The sequence below is a fragment of the Melozone crissalis genome, unplaced genomic scaffold, assembly GCF_028551555.1.
Source record: "Melozone crissalis strain CALT ecotype California unplaced genomic scaffold, PUWL_Pcris_2 ptg000041l_1, whole genome shotgun sequence".
NCBI lineage: Eukaryota > Metazoa > Chordata > Aves > Passeriformes > Passerellidae > Melozone > Melozone crissalis.
In genome coordinates, this window is record NW_026535819.1 from 9,562,995 (window position 1) to 9,580,291 (window position 17,297).

The following is a 17,297-nucleotide window of genomic DNA, read 5'->3' on the forward strand; positions in this document are numbered from 1 at the left end:
AAAAAGAGAACACCTGCTCATCTCCTCTGCCTTTCACACGCCTTGCGCCACGTTGTTAGCTCAGGTTTGCAGCCTTCATACCTTCCCATTCTCTATTTTGAAGTAGCAAGACTGAACCAAAAAAACAAAACCAAAAAAACAAAACAAACAACCTACTACCAAAATAAACCAGAAGGAAAATGGTATTTTAAAAAATGAGATAGAAGGGGTCTTTGCCCCAGCTGAGTTTCAGGAGAGGGCTGGGAGTGCCCTGCAGAGCTGGAGGTCAGAGCCGGGTTCAGCGAACGCTGCACGAGAATAAGCCCAGGTCAAGCCAACTGCTGTAGGCCAGCACGGGGAGCAGATGGTGCCTGCAGCCATGCAAATCACAGGGTTTAAAGCTCACTGGGTGATAAAGAAAGAAAAACAACCTGCCCACCTCCCTTAGAGCAAGTGAGGGGGATGAGACAGGCATGGAGGCCGGTGAGCAGCTCCCAGCAGCTCTCCCATGCTGGGTGGGACTGTCCAGAGCTGCCAGGGGAGATGGGCTCTGGTGCTGTCACCAGCCACCCTGCCAGGCTGGGGAACTCACAGCAATGCCCTGCGCTGGCAGGTGCTGCAGAGCAGCCCCCAGCCCCAGGCAGGGCTCACCCAGCCCCAAATCCCTGCAGGATCGCCCTGTCCTGCCCCCAAATCCACCATGGCAGAGACACACACCAAGGGAAGGAGGGAGACAGATTCCTGGGAAAGCCTCCACCACCTGCCAGGCCCAGAGCTAAGGGCACTTCAAGGATGGCTCCTGCAGCACAGGACAGAGGCTGTGGGTGGCTGCCTGTCCCTGCCTGTCCCCCACCTGCCCCAAGCACAACGAGACACAAACCCAGCCACATCTCAGTGCCCTCAGCACCAGCACCTTGTGCTCCAAACACAGCACCTTCAGATCTCCAGTCACACACCAAAAAGCTGCTGTGAGCACTGGAAAGCTCAGCTCAGTCCAGCTTACACAGAACCTACCTTCAGCAGACACTGGCCAACAGCTTCCATTGAGAAATGACCATAAAGCACAGCCCAAACTCTGAGCATAGAGCAGCTGATTTATTTATTCACTTGCTAAGCCAGTAATTCATATCCTTGCTGCAAACATGAGCTTGTAAACCCTACCTCTCCTCTAGCCAGACCTCTTGTAAACTGGGAATAACCTCAGTTTTTCTCATGGATTATCCTGCAGCAAGACCTGAGCAAAGAGAGCTCAGAGTGCTCGAGGGCAGCCCTGGCTCCCACCACAGCCAGGGGCACCAGGCCCTGGCCACAGGCACCAGCAGCAAATAAAGAGCCTCAGTAAGCCTAACAGGGACCAGTTTGTTTTCCCAACCTTTGTTGCAACAAGGAGAGGTCTTGATATTCCTGCTCCTCCACTGACTCATACAAGAAGCCCCAGGATTTCCAGGGGCCATTCTTTGCCATCTGAGCATGATTTTTCCTGTGTTTCCTAAGCAGTAACCTCACTCCACACACTGCCCACGCTCTCCCTTCCACACAGGCGTTGCTGCTGCTCGCCCGTGAGGAGAAGCCACTGCAGGAACCCTGGGCTCAATGAGACCTTGACCACCGTCCCTGCTCCCTGCAGTCACCAGCAGCTCAGAGCTGCCTGCCCAGCTCTCAAAGCAGAAGTCCCAACTCCAAGAGAGAAACCATCACTATTGTCCTTCGAGAGTACAAAAGCTGGGTGCCAAGGCAAGGCTGGCTGAGGTGGCATCTCCCAGGCTCTCCTTCCTACCTCAGAGACAGCAGAGGCGACAACGTTAAAACTTCCCACCAAAAACTCAGCATCAAGGTAGAAAAGAAAAGAATCATTAAAAACAAAAATGAAACAAAAAACCAACTGTGAATTTTGAAGCATTTGGATCAGAAGGAAGCTACAGGAAATCTCTGTAAAGCGCTCAAAGCCTCGTCCCCCCAGGCCATTGCTCTCCCATCAACGCCCAGCACCGAGGGGCACCCATGGGGCACCCAGCACCATCCATCCCACCCAGCTCCACCCAGTCAACTTAGCACCAACTTCACCGCAAGTGTCAATACCTCCAGCTTTTGTGTGTGTGTGTGTGTGTGTGTGTTGAGTTTTTTTGCCCTCCCCTCCCTTAAATCCAGAGCAAACTTCCCTTTCTGCTCACCCTCCCCATGCCCCATCCGTCCGCTCCCGATTGGCAGGGAAATCCTATACCCACCCTCCCCGCCGAGAAATGTCTGCTCTTGCAGCAGTCCCAACAAAGCCAACTGCCAAGCACACGCTGCTTCACAATAAAAGTCTCACTCGCTCCATTTATTTTTTTCCTCCTTTCCCCCTTTCCCGCAGCCGTCTGCCTCCATTCCCTCGCCCACCCCAGACTGATTATTAACCATCCGTGGCTGGAGAACCTCCATAAAGAGCACACACAACCAGCCACGAAGCGTTCTTGCCCCCCCAACCCTTAATTTTTAGGTTTCAAAGGGTAGGAAAAATTAGTGCATCTGAAGAAAGACTGATTGGGTCTCTGAAAGGGCTTTAAGAGCCATGAGGAGCCAGGCAGAGGAGCTACTGCTGGTTTAGTTTTTTCCTTTCTGCCTCTGTTTATAAGAAAACAAGCTTCCTCTCCTCCATGAGGTCTTTGGAGGAGATGGAAGACAGGTCAGACCGGCCAAGGAAAGGCTCTGCAGCATTTCCAAACAGATGATGACTACAAACTACAGTGGTGCCTTTAAAACAAACCAAAAAAAAAAAAATCAACCAAAAACCCAAAAAGCAAAAAAATAAAAAAAAACCCATCAATTAAAAAAAAAAAAAAAGAAAGAAAGAAAAAGGGAAAAGAAAGAAAAGAAAAAGAACAAAGCTGAAAGAGCTTTCTCAGCCTCCTCTCCTTGGTATTTTCATCAGCCATCCGGGTGCCCTTCGCAAAGGTCCAAACAGGTTTTATAGGCACAGACAACACATGCACAGCAAAACTCCAACATATTGCAGCTTACCGAGCCCAAGGGAGCAGAGTTACATCATGAGCCCAGCTCCCTGCTCTCCCGGCAGCCCGGCAAGGAGCGCAGGCTGAGGTGCCAAGATGTCTACCTTCACCAGGGTCTTTTTTTTTTTTTCTTTTTTTTTTTTTTATGTCTTAAAAATCAACGGTCTGGGAACCCGAGGCTCGCAGCAGCAGCGGTGCTGTGAGCAGAGCTGTGCACACACAGCAGGTCCTTCTGGAAGAGGGCTGGGAGCAGGAGACCCCTCAAAGTGCCCGTTCCCATGCGGGGCAGCGCAGGCACCGACACCTCTGTGGGATGGACAGCACTGATCCTGCCTGGATCCAGCCCCCAGCTGGTCACCAACCCCTCTGAGGGGACACCAAACCCCACCAAGAACACAGCCCCTGGGAAAGATCCCACCAGCCAGGAAAATGAGGGCTGCAGCAATGCTGGAGCAAGGCAGAGGCAAATCTCTCAACAAACGATGCAACCCCAGCAGCAGCCGATTCTTATTCAGTCATTTTTTATCTTCTTCTCCTAAAAAAAAATAAATTGAAATAACACAACCCAAACCAGCCTGCTTATGATAACCTTTGCCTTGAAGAGAAGACAAACATTTTGTAGTTAATTATATAGGAAGTAATGATTAAGAGAATGTTTGTAGAAAGAGAGTGTTTCTTTGTAGGCACGGGGAGGCTGCTCATTTCAGATCTCAGCACTGTGCTTGGGCAAGGCCTGGGCTCAAGGCTCGTGGGGACGCTGACCACGGGTCTGTCATTACAAACAACAGAAGCATTTGATCTGCAGAAGGAAGGAAACACAACCACGAGCATACCTGGCCTACAAAGCAGTCACCAGTCTCAAAGCTCCTTCTTTTCAGGCTAAGGCCACTTCCTTATAAGCCTCATGCAATCATGTGAACATGGAATTTTATCTGCAGCTCACAACAAGCACTGCCCTCAGCCTGAAGTTTGCTCCCAAATCAAATTCTTTGCGATTCTTTTGTCTCCCGAAATCCTTTCATCCAGACTATTCTCCATAGAAAAGAAACATTTCCTTCTCAATCCCCATGTCCTCTCTCTCCTGTTCCAGCACACACCCCCTGAGAAGGGGGGAAGCACAGACAGAGGTGCAAGTCCCTGCATGCAGGAGCTGGGAACACGGAGACACGTGCATGAAACACAACAGGACTGAAAGTGACTTCTCCCAAGACAAGGCATTCCACGACGGCGTGCAGGCTCCAGGCAAGGGGGGTCTGCAGAGCCCGTGCCCTCTTGGAAAGGGGAGATCGATTTACACTTCCTCACTGCTTCCAGGCCCATCTAGCTGCATCCCAGTAGAGTTAAAGCCAGTGCAACTTGTGTGTGCAGGCAAATGTAAATCCAGAGCAGACAAAGGCGTCCCCTCCTTCCACAGGCTGAGGGTAGCAAGGAGTCCAGCTGCTGCCTGCCTTCTCCTAGCCCCCGGCAGGGGAGGAGGGGAAGAAAACCCTAAAATGGAGACCAAGATTCATCACTATCTCTAACAAAAGCAAACCAGCCATTTCAGAAACACCCAGTCCCCAGGAACTGGCTGAGCCAGGACAAAGCCAGAGCACCAAGAGGAGCCTGGAGCAAGCAGATTCCAGCAGTCCAGGGCAGGGGAGGTGGGAGGCAGCTCACCCCCATCAATGGGGCTCAGGTACCTCCTTCAGCCTCCACGCTCCTCTGCCTCCCACCCCAAAGCACCGCAGCCAGCGGAGCAGGTCCCTGTCCCCCTGCCCATGCCCATGGGGCCCAGCCAAAGGGTCCATGGGGCAGCAGAGGAGGGAAAACCCCTCGTGGGTTCCCCTGGGACCACGACGGCCTGGCTGAGCTGCCCACAGCACCTCCACCTGGGTCACCTCCGGCCATGGAGCGGCCAAGCAGCGAGGCAGCGGTGCCTGTGAGCCGGGAAAGCGCACAGGGAGAAAGGAGGGGAAAAAAAAAGACAAAATAATAATGAAAATAATCATAATCATACAACTTGCACCCTCGGGCCTGTCCCTCTAATAACTACAGCAAAACCTCACCAAGGCCTTACTCTGCTGGAGGGCGAGAAAGCGACAGAGCGCTGCCCAGCACCCGAAGTCCTGGAGGTGGGAGATCCTCACACCCTCTCCTCCATGGCCTACGGGCTTCGTCCCCGGCGTGGGGCCTGGTTTTTCTGCTCTGTCATTAAGAGTGGAGCCTGGTCTTTTCCTTCAATCCCAAGAATTGCACGGAATTAGATCATCTTTCTGGCTCGCCTCCCCCTACAGGCAGCTCCCGAGCATGCTCAGCGCGGCCGCGCTGCCATTTCATAACCGCATTGTTTACGGACACACGGACCTGCCATCTTTTGACAGGGACACAGGGCCCGTGTCCCTGCCCAGAGCCCCGGCCCCGGCCACAAACACCCCCCTAGGGGCAGGCAAAGGGAGAAAGCATGGCAAAGGAGAAGCCTGGGGGGTGATGGTGATGGGTTTGTTGTTTTTTCTGATGGTTTTTGTTTCTTTTTGCTCCTTTTTCGCTCCTTGATTTAGGTGAAAATCCACGTGCTTTGGAGGGAGACGTTAACCCCTGTGGGGGCTGTGGGGAGGAGGAACTCGCAGGGCTGGATGCAAAATGCCAGCCATGATTTTTAGCTTCTTGGAATCACAACTGTGCTTTGATGACACCTAAAAATATAATCCCCAGCCCAGTCTGCCATCCTCTGCCGAGCCTTCCTCTGAGAGAGAATATGGTATTTCCCTTAAATAAACAAGTTGGCTTAGTCCCAGCACATACAGTTTTCTCCTTTAAATGCAAACCAGAGTATTTTTGCAGGCACACAGGAAAACGAGGAGAGGAGGAGGGGAAATGTTCTTCATTTAACACCAAGAACTCCATGAAAAGCCTTGCAAGGTTGCTCAGAGCCCCGCTCCGTTCCAGCCCTCTCCCTGTCTGTGCTGATCATACTTCACAGGTGAAAGCAGCTCTGACTTATGACAGAGAGAAAATGCCAGAAGAGCTGGAGGTTTCCTCATCCTTGGAACAAGGACAAGTTGTGAAAAGCTTCCTTTGCAAGAGGCACTGTGCTGTTCAGGCACAGTATGGCAGTGTTGCAGGGAGGACACTTGCACGTCAGACCTTCTTAACCCCCACTGCCTCTTTCCCCTCCTGATGGGGACTGAAGGAAAAACAGAAATAAACCACCTGGTTTGGAGGATGCAAGTTGTTGTGTTGGAGTCCAGGATATTCTGTAAAAGCTTGCTCAACATTTTCTCCTCTTCTATATTTTCTTTTTCTTCTTTCTAATGGAGGCTTTCCAATTAGCTTGTACAGTTTGAGTGCTTCTCTCCTGCTGCTTTCCTGACTACTGTAAATGCTGGCAGGCTGCCCTCCTCCTCTGCCCCCCTCCAGGACCAACAGCACCCTAAGGCAAAGCCAGACACGAATCCTGCACCCAAGAGACCAAGGAGCTCACAGGGGCACAGGAGGGACAAATCCCACTGGAAACATGAGGGGCCACAAGGGTCTGCAAAGAGGGGTTGGTGTCAAAACTCTGAATTCGGAGGAGTCAGAAAAAATAACTGGCTGAAAATGGGAGTCGAGGATTATAAACTCAGGGATTTGTTTCCAAATCACTGACATTCCATGTCACTGCAGGAACATATGGTCCTCCAAGGCTGGCAAGCAGGGAGCACACGCCATCAGTGCCCCGAGCCTTTGGGCTGACCCCAACACACGGTCACTCCCCACTGCGGCCATTCCTCGACCACTCTCAGCTCCAGGAGCAGGAAGGAGAGAAGGGAAAACTTCAGGGAAAAGCAGCAAAAGGAAAACAAAGAGGAGCAGCAGGAGCCAAGCCAGCCCTCCCCCAAACCAGCTGGCCAGGAGAGTGAAGTTCTTTAAAACTCCTTGTTTACCTGAATAAAACAATTCACTGCCATTGCATGAGGTGCACACAATCCTCTTTCCTTAGGAGATGGCATCACATGGGAGAGCTCCTGGGAGCCAGGCCATGGAGCTGCCTCTGCCCCCTGCCCAGGGCTGGTCTCACAGAGGCTGAGCTGCAGGAATATGCCCCATATGTGCCACAGAGCCTACTTCCACCCAAACATGTTCTGGGACGAGGGCGAGAGCTCGTGCTGGCACCGCACAGTCAGGTAAATACAGGAAACGGAACAAAACCAAGAGCCAAAGGCCCCACTTTGGGCTCTTAACCCTTGCTGAGAAGCAGTGCCAAGCCCAGACCTCGGCAGCTCTCTTCCCTCCAAAGTAGGTCAGGCTTTTCTGTGTCTGCAGACGCTTCCCAAGGGCACAGCTGGCAGGGACAGAGCGTTTCGGCCGGTGCCACACCGGTGTCACCGTGGTCACCACCACACAGGAGCACACCTCCCACACCTCAGAGGGTTTGGTTGTCTCCTCAGCCTTCATCAAGCCCAAAGCCCATTTTCTCCCTGGGTGGAGCTGCTCAGACAGCAACTCAAGGCCTCAGCTCTTCACTGTTAAAGAGAAATATCTGCTCCCTCCTCGTGACTTCTGATGCCTTTTCCTTTTCTTCTGGATGATGAACAATGAGCACATTTATAGTCCAGTGGAGACATGATAGATATTTAGATTGGGTATCTCAGATTGTCCTGTGTAAGCTCTCTAATCTTTTCAATGCCATCTTCACATCTTGCTCCTTGATTGAAAATTCAATATTGTGTCTGCATTGCAGCTTTGAGGGTCTCCCCGGAGCACAGCAAGCTCAGGCCAGTGTTCTGCAGGGGTGTCTGTGCCTTCCATGGCCCTGGGACCTCCTGTGTCCGTCCCAAATCTCACTGAGGTCTGTGGCAGCCAACAGAGTTCTTGCATGTAACATGAATCACAGAGAAAAAAAAATTCCCAAGGGCAGAACCAGGGGGCTGAGTTTTATAATATGTTGCAGGCACGGACCTCCTGCCATGAAATCAACCAGGGATGTTTCCTTTTACTCAGATGTTTCCTTGGATTGCTACTATGAAAAAAAAAAAAAAAAAAAAGAAGCAGAAGAGAGAGAGGAGGAAGTCGCCCCGAAATAAAAAGGATTTCTTCTTCCTGGTGAAACGCTGCTGGCTCTTGCCTCCACCCAAGTGAGCCATAGGCAGAGGCTGTCAAAAGAGACGCAGTGAGGAGGTTCCATGTGGCCACAGGCCCTCTCCTCCCCTTCAGAAATTCAGTCTTCAAGCAGCTCGGGCACCCCAGGCTTTGTGCCTTTTTCTTCTTAGAGCTACAAGCAGGGAGGGCTCCTTGGAGAATTTTCCAGAAACTTCACACTTAAAAAGCACAAACAAATCCAAAACCAAAACCAACCCCAAGCGAACCTCCCCACCCCAGGAGCCAAAGGAAAGGCACGAGGGAACAAAGCCCAAGGTTTGCCAGCAGTGCCCGAGGTCCCTGGGAGCCCATGGAGCAACCATCCCGGCAGGATGGGGCACCCTGGCAGGATGGGCACCCCAGCAGGATGGGCACCCTGGTAGGATGGGTGATGCCAGCAGGATGGGCACCCCAGCAGACTGGGCACCCCAGCAGGATGGAGCAGCCATCCCAGCAGGATGGGCACCCCAGCAGGATGGGTGATGCCAGCCCTCCTGCACAGGCCAGCCACGCGCAGAAATATCCAAAGAAATGAACAAACAACCCCGGCCATGCTTCCCCGGCCTCTCCTCTCCTCTCCTGTCCTCTCCAAGGCCTCTCCTTCCCCAGGCTGCCCTGCCAGGGCCTCGCCAGGCACGGGAGGAGGACGGACCCTGCGGTACCTGCGGGCAGCTGTTGTCTTCTTCTGGTGAAGACTCCAAGAGTTGCATATTCCAGATCCTCATGAGCAGTGATTCAGTTTCTGCTCATGTGATAAAGCTCCCTCTACAGAGTGAGCATGCCCAGAAGAGCCCATTTCACTGCTCCCTCCACTGCAGCCATTTCACAGAGAACCTGCCGGCTCCAGGGCGTCCATTGGAGCGCGATTATCCCGGGCATCCCGGGGACGCACCGCTAATGCAGATCATCTGTCAACTTTCTGACAGGGCGCCAGGCCTCAAAACTGATCACTCGCCTGAAAAAAAGAGAAAGCTTTTTAAACCACACTGCTGTCTCGTGGCCCTCAAGAGTAGCACTTGCCCGTGGGAAAAGGAGAGGCAGGAGGGACAGGGAGGGATGTGAGTGGCTTGGGGGTGTCCTCAGGCTGATTTTGTTGTGTTGAATGAAGTGCCCGACCTCTGAGAGCTGGGATGAAGGCACATGGGTTAAACTGATGCAGTGAGCAGTGTCCAAGACAGAGTCTTTGAGATCTGAACTGCTGATCTGAAGGGGAGATCATTTTCACTTTGGGGATTAATAACCTGACCGGCTACAACTGACTTTGAAAGAGTATCACAAACACAGTCATAGAAAAACAGGGGGGCAATGGAATGAAGGGACATCCTCATGGATCCATCCTCATCCTCACCCTAATGAAGGGATAGTTCACTACGAGGCGCAGGAGCTCTAAGCTCAGCCTATGTCAAATCCTACAATACTGCTGGCCCCAGCCAGCAAGATAACAGAAGAAATTTTAGCTTCAAAATAAAAGTAGTTTGTCTCTGTTCCACTTCACAATTAAGCATAAACTCTTGGCAACCTTCATATCTGCTAAGGCTCCCAGTAAAACTGCCAGAGCAGCTCGCAGGAACATCTGTAAGCAGAGCTCGGCTGGAAGGGATTCAAGGAAGACTGGCATTTATGGGAGACACAAGCAGGAGGCTGCTGGAGCCGGTGTCAGGCTGGAGAACCTCCCCCCGAGCAGGGGGAGGGCGGCCAGCAACCTCGGGAAGAGGCCAGAAGGAAGAGGAAACTCCGACATGGCCCCGTGGCACCACCCGAGTGCTCCTGGCCAAAGGAAAAACAGCTTAGCAGAGGAGGAGAGCACCAGAGAGAGTCCTCCTTAAGAGAGAGTTCTCCTTAAGAGCAGAAACTACAGTGAAGATGAGTGGAGTGAAATGTGTGACAGCGAGCTGGGGAGGGCAGGAGCAGCAAGGCATCCAAATCCGTGGGGAGCTTTGGAGGAGCCTGGGGATGGTGTTTGCCCTGCCCCAGCACAGGCCAGTCCAGGCCTCAGCACAGCACAGCAGCCATGGCTCTGCCAGGCTGGGAACATCCACCAGCCACGTTTCCTCCAGGCCCAGCAGCTCTTTCACCACCGTGGCCAGGCACGTTTGCAGAGCTGCAATAATTAAAGCAGCAAAGAGTTGCTACAGATCTCCCTCGGCTATGAGGACATTGTTTTCCTCTCCACACTCTGGAGAAGTTTCACTACTAAACAGTTAAAGCACACAAGGCTAAATCGAGATGATTGAAATTCACAGGCAAGGAGTATTTGAGGTGACAGCATAAAGAAAGGATTGCTCTTTCACCCACCAGGTTTTCATTTTATGTGAATCTTAAGTTTTAATAAACACAAAATGAGATTTTCCTGGCCTTCCTCTCAGTTGCTGAGAGGTGTAGAGGTAACTCATTTAAAGACAAATTCAAAAATCCCCAAACAAAAGCAACAAACCCCAGCTAACAGACAGGAGTTGCATTATCCACCGCATCAAAAGATTACTGTACTTCAAACCAAAGATGGCTTTAAAACAGTTGATGTGCTGCCCTTCCTTGCAGCATGAAATTACCAAGCTTTCATTAAAAGCCCAGAAATAGAAATGAAGATATTAACAAAGGCAGTGTCAATGATCCAGCACAGTCAACATTCCCTTTCTGAGATAAAATAAGGCGGCACAGCCTCAGCCTCCTCACTGCATCTCCACACCAGACATGTTTTCACTGCTGAGGTTAAATATACACTGAGAGCAGATGCTACCAGAGATGCTTTTCACATCTCATGGCCACCCTTGAAAGCACTAAACACTGTTTAGAAACAAAAAGGAGAAAGCAGAGCTCATCAGGGCACTGCAGATGCTTCAACAACCAACTTGAGTAAAGCATCGATCGAGCGTAGCAGCATCTCTGCCACGGGGGATGCCTGGGTGTCACTCAGTGAAACCTGACATTTCTGCCATCCAAAAGGAGCAAGAAGCTTCCAGGGCACAGGCATTGGCAGTGGGAGGGGTGTCTCCTGCCCAGGACCCCCCTGTCCCCCTTGGCAGGGTGCTGCACATCAGCAGTCACAGGCTCTTTGCAGGCTGGCTGTGGGAGAGGTTTTGCTGATGATGCAGGATGAGAACAGGCCCAAGCCCCGAGAAGCTGTGCTCTTTATTTAACCCAAATACCCTCCAGCTGCCTTCCCACCACAGCCAACACCCCCCTTTGCAAACATTCCTGCCAGGGCCCACAGATTACAGGGTATTTTCACTCCACGGCTCTCCAGCCTCCTTCTCTGATTGAAGGCTCAAACACCCCTTTCAGAAATCCCACATTTCCAGGAGAAGGGAGCAGCACAAACACCTTCCTTCACAAAGGACACCAGGTTCCTCAGGGCTCTTGCTTAATGACACCATTAAGTCCAGCATTTTCACAGCTCCCTTGCAGGGGAAGCCCAAGTGGGAGGCAAAGGGAGGTTTTTTTCTTTTTATAGGAAGAACAATATTTAGCTCTGCAAAACACAGAGGGTTTTCCTTATTTCCTTTCTTCCATCAGGCTCCTCTTCTTGCAGACCCTCCAGCTGATCAAATCTGCTGCTCCCTTTCAGCCTCCTCAGAAGCAATCCCAAAAGCTGAAGGTTCTTTGGGTATGAAAAGAGCATTTCTGCTGGGATCCTGATTGTTTCTGCACTGCTATAAACCATTCTCCAGCTCCACCATAAGCTATTCAAACGTTCCTTCTGCTCTTTAACAGTTATATACAACATTTATTAATCAGAATGTCCCAGGACACACTGGGTATCCATCCCCAGCACCCTCCAATGTCCACCTCCAGGCCCAGGTAGCAGCTTTGAAAGAACAGGCAGTCATTAATGCATCTTTTGGAATCACAGTTTTCCCCATCTTTCAAAACCTGGTTTATGTCCCTAAAGCTTTCAAGCCATCTCCCTTCCTTCCCCCTTTTCCCCAGCAGAGCTGAAAACTGTTTTTATTTAATAGGAAACAATAAATGTTCTCTGGGATGCTGCATTGAGTAAATCATAAATGCTAAAAAGGAAAAAAAAAAGGAAAAGAAAAAAGATCCTTTTGGACAGCAATTGAAATGTGAGCTCTCTGGGAGATGGTGCTGTTTTGATAAGACTATGCATTGAATATTTCATTTACAGGGCAATCCTAGAACTTTATTTAGCAGCATATTGGCCAGACAGCTGTAATTTAGAACATACTGTATTCCTAACAGCAATTATAAATTCCTTCAGCTTTAACTTACAGTAACCACAGCTCCTTCTATTTTGGAGCTCTAAATCCACCATTTCTCCCCTTCACTCAGCTATGGCATATCAAGAGCTCCTACAGTACAAACACAGCCTTGCTGGAGAAGGATCCTAAATCCAGCATTCTCTACCCCCAGCAGAGCTAGCAGGCTTCCAGCACACTCACTGCTCCACAGAGCAATGTTTTATTGGTTTATTTGGGGACAGTGGCCCCATTTGTCAGTGCAGAGCCATCCTGCAGTGCCCTGCCAGCAGCGGGCTGGGAAAATGGCTGTGCACATTCCATCCTCCTCCTGCTGCAACGAGAGCTGGAGCTCCTGCCAGCAAGCCTCACGTGTTCAGCGCGGCCCTGTTCTTTGACCTCACACCTATTTTTTTTAAGGATTAAGGCACTGACATGAAAATAAGCAAGCTCTTCACTGGAGGAGAATCGGTGCTCCACGAAGCCTTTGTGTCTCTCCCCTGATCATGAGCTCCTGTGGAACAGCGCCTGTTGACGGCTCTCCCAGCCATCCTGCTGACTTGATCAAATTTCTGCAAGGAACAGAAGGAGCAGATGAACTCTGGAAAAACAAAGCTCCTGCCTCCATGCAAATATCCCTGGTTAAGAGGAGCGGAGAAATAGAGCGAGCATGATGTGTGTACGGAATTGGCTCCACAGACGCTGCTTCTCAGCAACTGCCATAAGGTGGCAGTGGGTCTTTAAGGCTACCTTACACCTTCCCACAGCACAATAGGAACGAGCACACCAGTGGGTTTCCAGCAGCTGAAACTGATTAAGTCAAATTTCCTCATCAAGGGAACCAGGCCCTAGATGAAAACTTGGGGCTGAGATCACCTCCACTGCTAGAATCACACAAGGAGGAAAAGCCACGGGGGTGAATTCTGCAAAGCCATAAAGGCAGCCCCCATCTGAGCCAAAGAAAATCAGCCCCTTTTCCCTCTGGCTGTACAATCACAATGCTGTTTGTTTTACAGAAACGCTTCTCTTTGTGCATTCATCCAGCCATAAACAAGCCAGTGACCATTAAAGAGTAGGAGAAGTTCTGCCTGGCCAGCAAGCTGGGCTCCAGCAGGATTTTATGCAGGGAACATAAAAGCCAGTCCAGTAAGCAAGCTGGTCACCAGCTCAGCACTGGGCTGATATAGCAAAACAGGCCCAGAAAGCACCGAGGAAGAGTTGGGTTCACAAGGAAGATGGAACCAGGCAATAAACAGGCAAATTACTTTAGGTAATGAAGTGACTCATCATGCAGAATTGCCCATCACCTGGGACACAGCAATAAAATCAAATCTATGCCAGTCACCCCCTGAACCATGCTGTGAAAAATGGCCAGAGGTGCCCTGAAGGAAGAGCTGATCTACCTTACAGCACAGAGCTGTGATCACAGAGATTTCAGCCCAGAAAGTCAAACACAATAATTCTGTACCACCCAAGGATTCCCACTGCTGACAGAGCAAACCCCTCACCTTACCTGTACCTACAGCCAGGCTGGAACACGGGTGGGTCCCCCCATGTGTGAGGGGACAGGTCAGACAGAGCTGATGTCCCCTGCTCCACACCAACCCAGAGCTCCTCTACACCTCTCTAACACAAACATCCAGAGCCAATGTAAATGTTTTATTGGCACCTCACCACACAGCGTGCTTGTACAACAACTGGAGTCAATCGGCTCATGCAGCACATACCTGCTGGTGCTTACACATTCCTTGTAAAAAGCTGGCAACCACGGGTGAAATCCAAGAGCCCAAGCGAGCACAACCCACACTGCCTTCCCCCAAACCCACTCACCAACACATTAAACCCCTGCAAGAAGCACAGAAAAATCTCTCAGCTGAAGGAATAAACGTGCATATTCCCTCCTCTCCATGCCACTTTGGAGGACCTGAGGTGGCAAGGTTTGTTTGCCATCACTGGAATGCAAAATAAGTCTGAAAGAAGGGAGTTGGAGTTTAACATTCTTCCACCCTCCCACAATCCCAGAGGGATCTGGAGCAAGTCTGAGCCCTGCGAGGTTTCCCATTAATAACAATTAACGCCCGAGCCCACGATGAGATGAGACGCAATCACGTGCCTGCCACTATGAAGGCTCAGCCCTGGCTGCAGCCCCTGCCTGCTGTCACCTCATGTCACCACCCTGACATTGCACAGGTCCCTTCTCCACGGCGGCCAGCAAAGGTCAGCGCTGCAAACCCCTCCCCGCGGATCCGCAGGAAGCGTTTGAAGCCATCTCGTGTCAGTGGTTTAACTGCGCTGCTTTTGAATCAATTCCAACAGTTTGCACTCCAGCCGCTCTCCAGGCTGCCCCAGCCCAGGGCCACGGCAAGGAACCCATGGATTTGCCCTACCTCCATCCTGGCTGCGGGTCCCTCCTGCTCCTGACTCCAGGCCTATCCCTCCTCCAGCCACAAATCCATCTCACTCCATGGGTGCAGCCTCCACCCCGGAGCATGCTCAGTACGGGCTGATCTTCAGCCATTTCAGAGCTTTAATGAAATGTAAGCATAAGGAAGTGTCATTAGCAAAAAAAAAAAAAAAAAAAAAAAAAAGGGGGAAAAAAAAAAGGTGCAGGATTCATCCTGATCCGGCCAACCTTCCTCTTCCCATCCTCTTGTCAAGGAGGCAAAGCTCTCACTGCAAGGATCGCAGGCATTTTTAGGCAGCAAGCATCTCGTTTTAGAACAAAAGCAAGGAAAATCCTGTCTCAGGCAAGCCTTGTGCAAAAGGAGCATTTCCCAGTGACATTCAAACCAGCCAATTTGTCACTCTGGGTCTTCCACAAATTACAATATTTTCATGAAATACCATTAATATTATTTTTTCCCTCAACGGGCTTCAAGCAAGGCTTTTAGCTGGCAATGCAAATAGTGCTTCCCAGCCATCTTAAAGCTAAACCTACCCCAGTCTACCCTGAACTCCTTGAAGGTTATTTTAACTCCATTTGCAAGGAAGTTAAACAGCAGGATGAAAGAGAAGGAAAGAGAATGCAGTGTAACACACTTCATGCTACGCTCTCCTAAGGACCTGAATTTTAAGAGAGGTTTGTTTTTCACTTATCAGCTCTGAAATTCCTCCATCATTGCCTTGTCCCCTCAATGCAGTAAGGTTTGTTTCAATGAAGAATTAATAGAGGATTTTTTTAAAATCCTTCCTAGGTTTACAAGCAACAAAATATGAAAGACACACATTGTTGGAGCACACTTGGGGAATAAAACCCTGCATGCTCTGAATGATATGCACATGGAGATTGACTATTCCTTAAAAACTGTTATTTCCCCACATATTCTTTGCATATCCCCTACAGATCCCTTCCAGCTCACTGAACTGCCCCAGAAAGCAAAGACAGTAGGTAAAAGTAAAGCTTTGCCAGGGCAAAAATTGGTTATTCAATCCCAACAAAGTTGCAACATATATATCCTGTTCCTCCTGTTGGGCTCAGGCCAAAACCAGCTCTGGATGCTGAAATCCGTGAATTGTGTGTGCTCTGCCGAGCAATGCTCGCTTCCGTGGAACACGAGCACTGTCTGCTCCAGAGCTGGAGCTGGAGGAAAATTCAGAAATAAAACCAGTGACTTTATCAACACAGCATTTCAGGAAACACCAGGGTGGCAGCTGAGCACCAAACCAGCTTTTCTTCCCGAGCAGAACTTCCAAGGGAATCGCAACGCCACAGCCGTTCTGTACAACGCCATAAGCCAAGATTTTCATCAGGCCCCAGCACATCTGGGCCAGATGCACTACACAAACAACTCACGATGTTGTTCCCTCATCCTTTCCCTGATAAATCCAGCCCAGTTCTCAACACCAAGCCACAGCTTTTTAGCAAATTCTTTGGGCCCTCGGGAGCGCCAGGCAGCCTGGCACGCCAAGCGCTGGCGAGCTGCTTTTTACTAAAATATTTTTAGAGCAAAAACATTTGGTAAAGTGACCCAGGATAAACCACACTACTTCAGTGTGCTGAGCTCTGCTCAGACCTCTCCTCCTGCTCCAGGATGTCACCAAAGGCCATTTGGCCCCAGGCTGTCCCCTCTGTTGGGGCCCAGATCAATTCTCTCCACGCCACACTGGGCAATCCCAGACACCACCCAGTGCCTTCATTAAGCACAGATTGATAAACCCTGCCAACAAATTCTATTCCTATCCTCTGCTTTGCCTGGAAATTGGAGGTAGTTTAAAAATAATATCCAGACCATAAAATCCCGAGGCATGTCTGCTGAATCGAGCAGTGTTTGCATCTCGCACAGCTCAAGCATGTCAAATTTGTTTCCTTGGAAACAAAGACCAATTTGCAAGCATTGCTTTCTTCCCTTTTTTTTATTTTATGTAACGAAGACATCCATACCTGCAGCTCTTGCTGATACAAAGGAGTTAAAGCAGATTCACCTACTAACAGGGTTCATAAGAGAATTATTAATGGATTTCACTAATGAACCATTGGTTTGCTGCACTGAGGGAAAACCAGAGCACATTGCTATTTTAAAATCCCATTTTCCCTCAATGGATGCACACTCGAGGCATAGCATTGATATTGTTTCCTTGGGGACAGGTAGAGCAAAACAGCAAAACCCAGAGTGATTTCCTTACCCTGGGCTGGGGATGGTGGGCCCAGTGGAGGAGGAGGAAATCCTGTCCTGCTCCTGCCACACCACTGCAAAGCACACACAGCCCAAACACACCTGCCTCCAGCACAGGCTGAAGAGTCAACACAAGCTTCATAAAAAACAAAAATTATAACATCTTGTAGATATGTTTTGGCAGTTTTAAGCCCAACTTTTCCCCAAAACGCGCAGTAGGGAAGTTGGGAAGCCAGACCTTCTGTGCAGCCATAACTCTTCTCCCAGACCCACTCCCACCTCCCAGGGAAGGCAGTAAATCCTAAAACAACGACACACAACCTCTCTGTGAGGGCATGAAACAGGAGGGAGGGCAAAAGTGTCAGAGCTGGGTTATCCACAGGCTCATTTACAAAGGGAGTCAGAGCCCTCAGCCTCCAGAG

At 50.3% G+C, this 17,297-nt stretch overlaps 1 protein-coding gene across 11 annotated transcripts in view; it reads right to left on the reverse strand.

Annotated features, from left to right (window-relative positions):
• The window catches only part of LOC128942077 (histone-lysine N-methyltransferase EHMT1-like), a 120,014-nt gene that overhangs the window by 65,226 nt on the left and 37,491 nt on the right, over positions 1-17,297 (reverse strand). For 5 of the 11 annotated variants that reach the window (XM_054284295.1, XM_054284288.1, XM_054284294.1 and 2 more), the window contains exon 1: positions 8,732-8,794. The exons of 2 other annotated variants lie outside the window; for them this stretch is intronic. In XM_054284295.1, the coding sequence (XP_054140270.1) occupies positions 8,732-8,794 (63 nt within the window). Of the gene's footprint in view, positions 1-2,979; positions 2,999-5,017; positions 5,117-8,731; positions 8,795-14,649; positions 14,705-17,297 lie in introns of those variants that run through there. 4 more of the 11 variants (XM_054284290.1, XM_054284296.1, XM_054284292.1 and 1 more) reach the window with 4 other exon arrangements.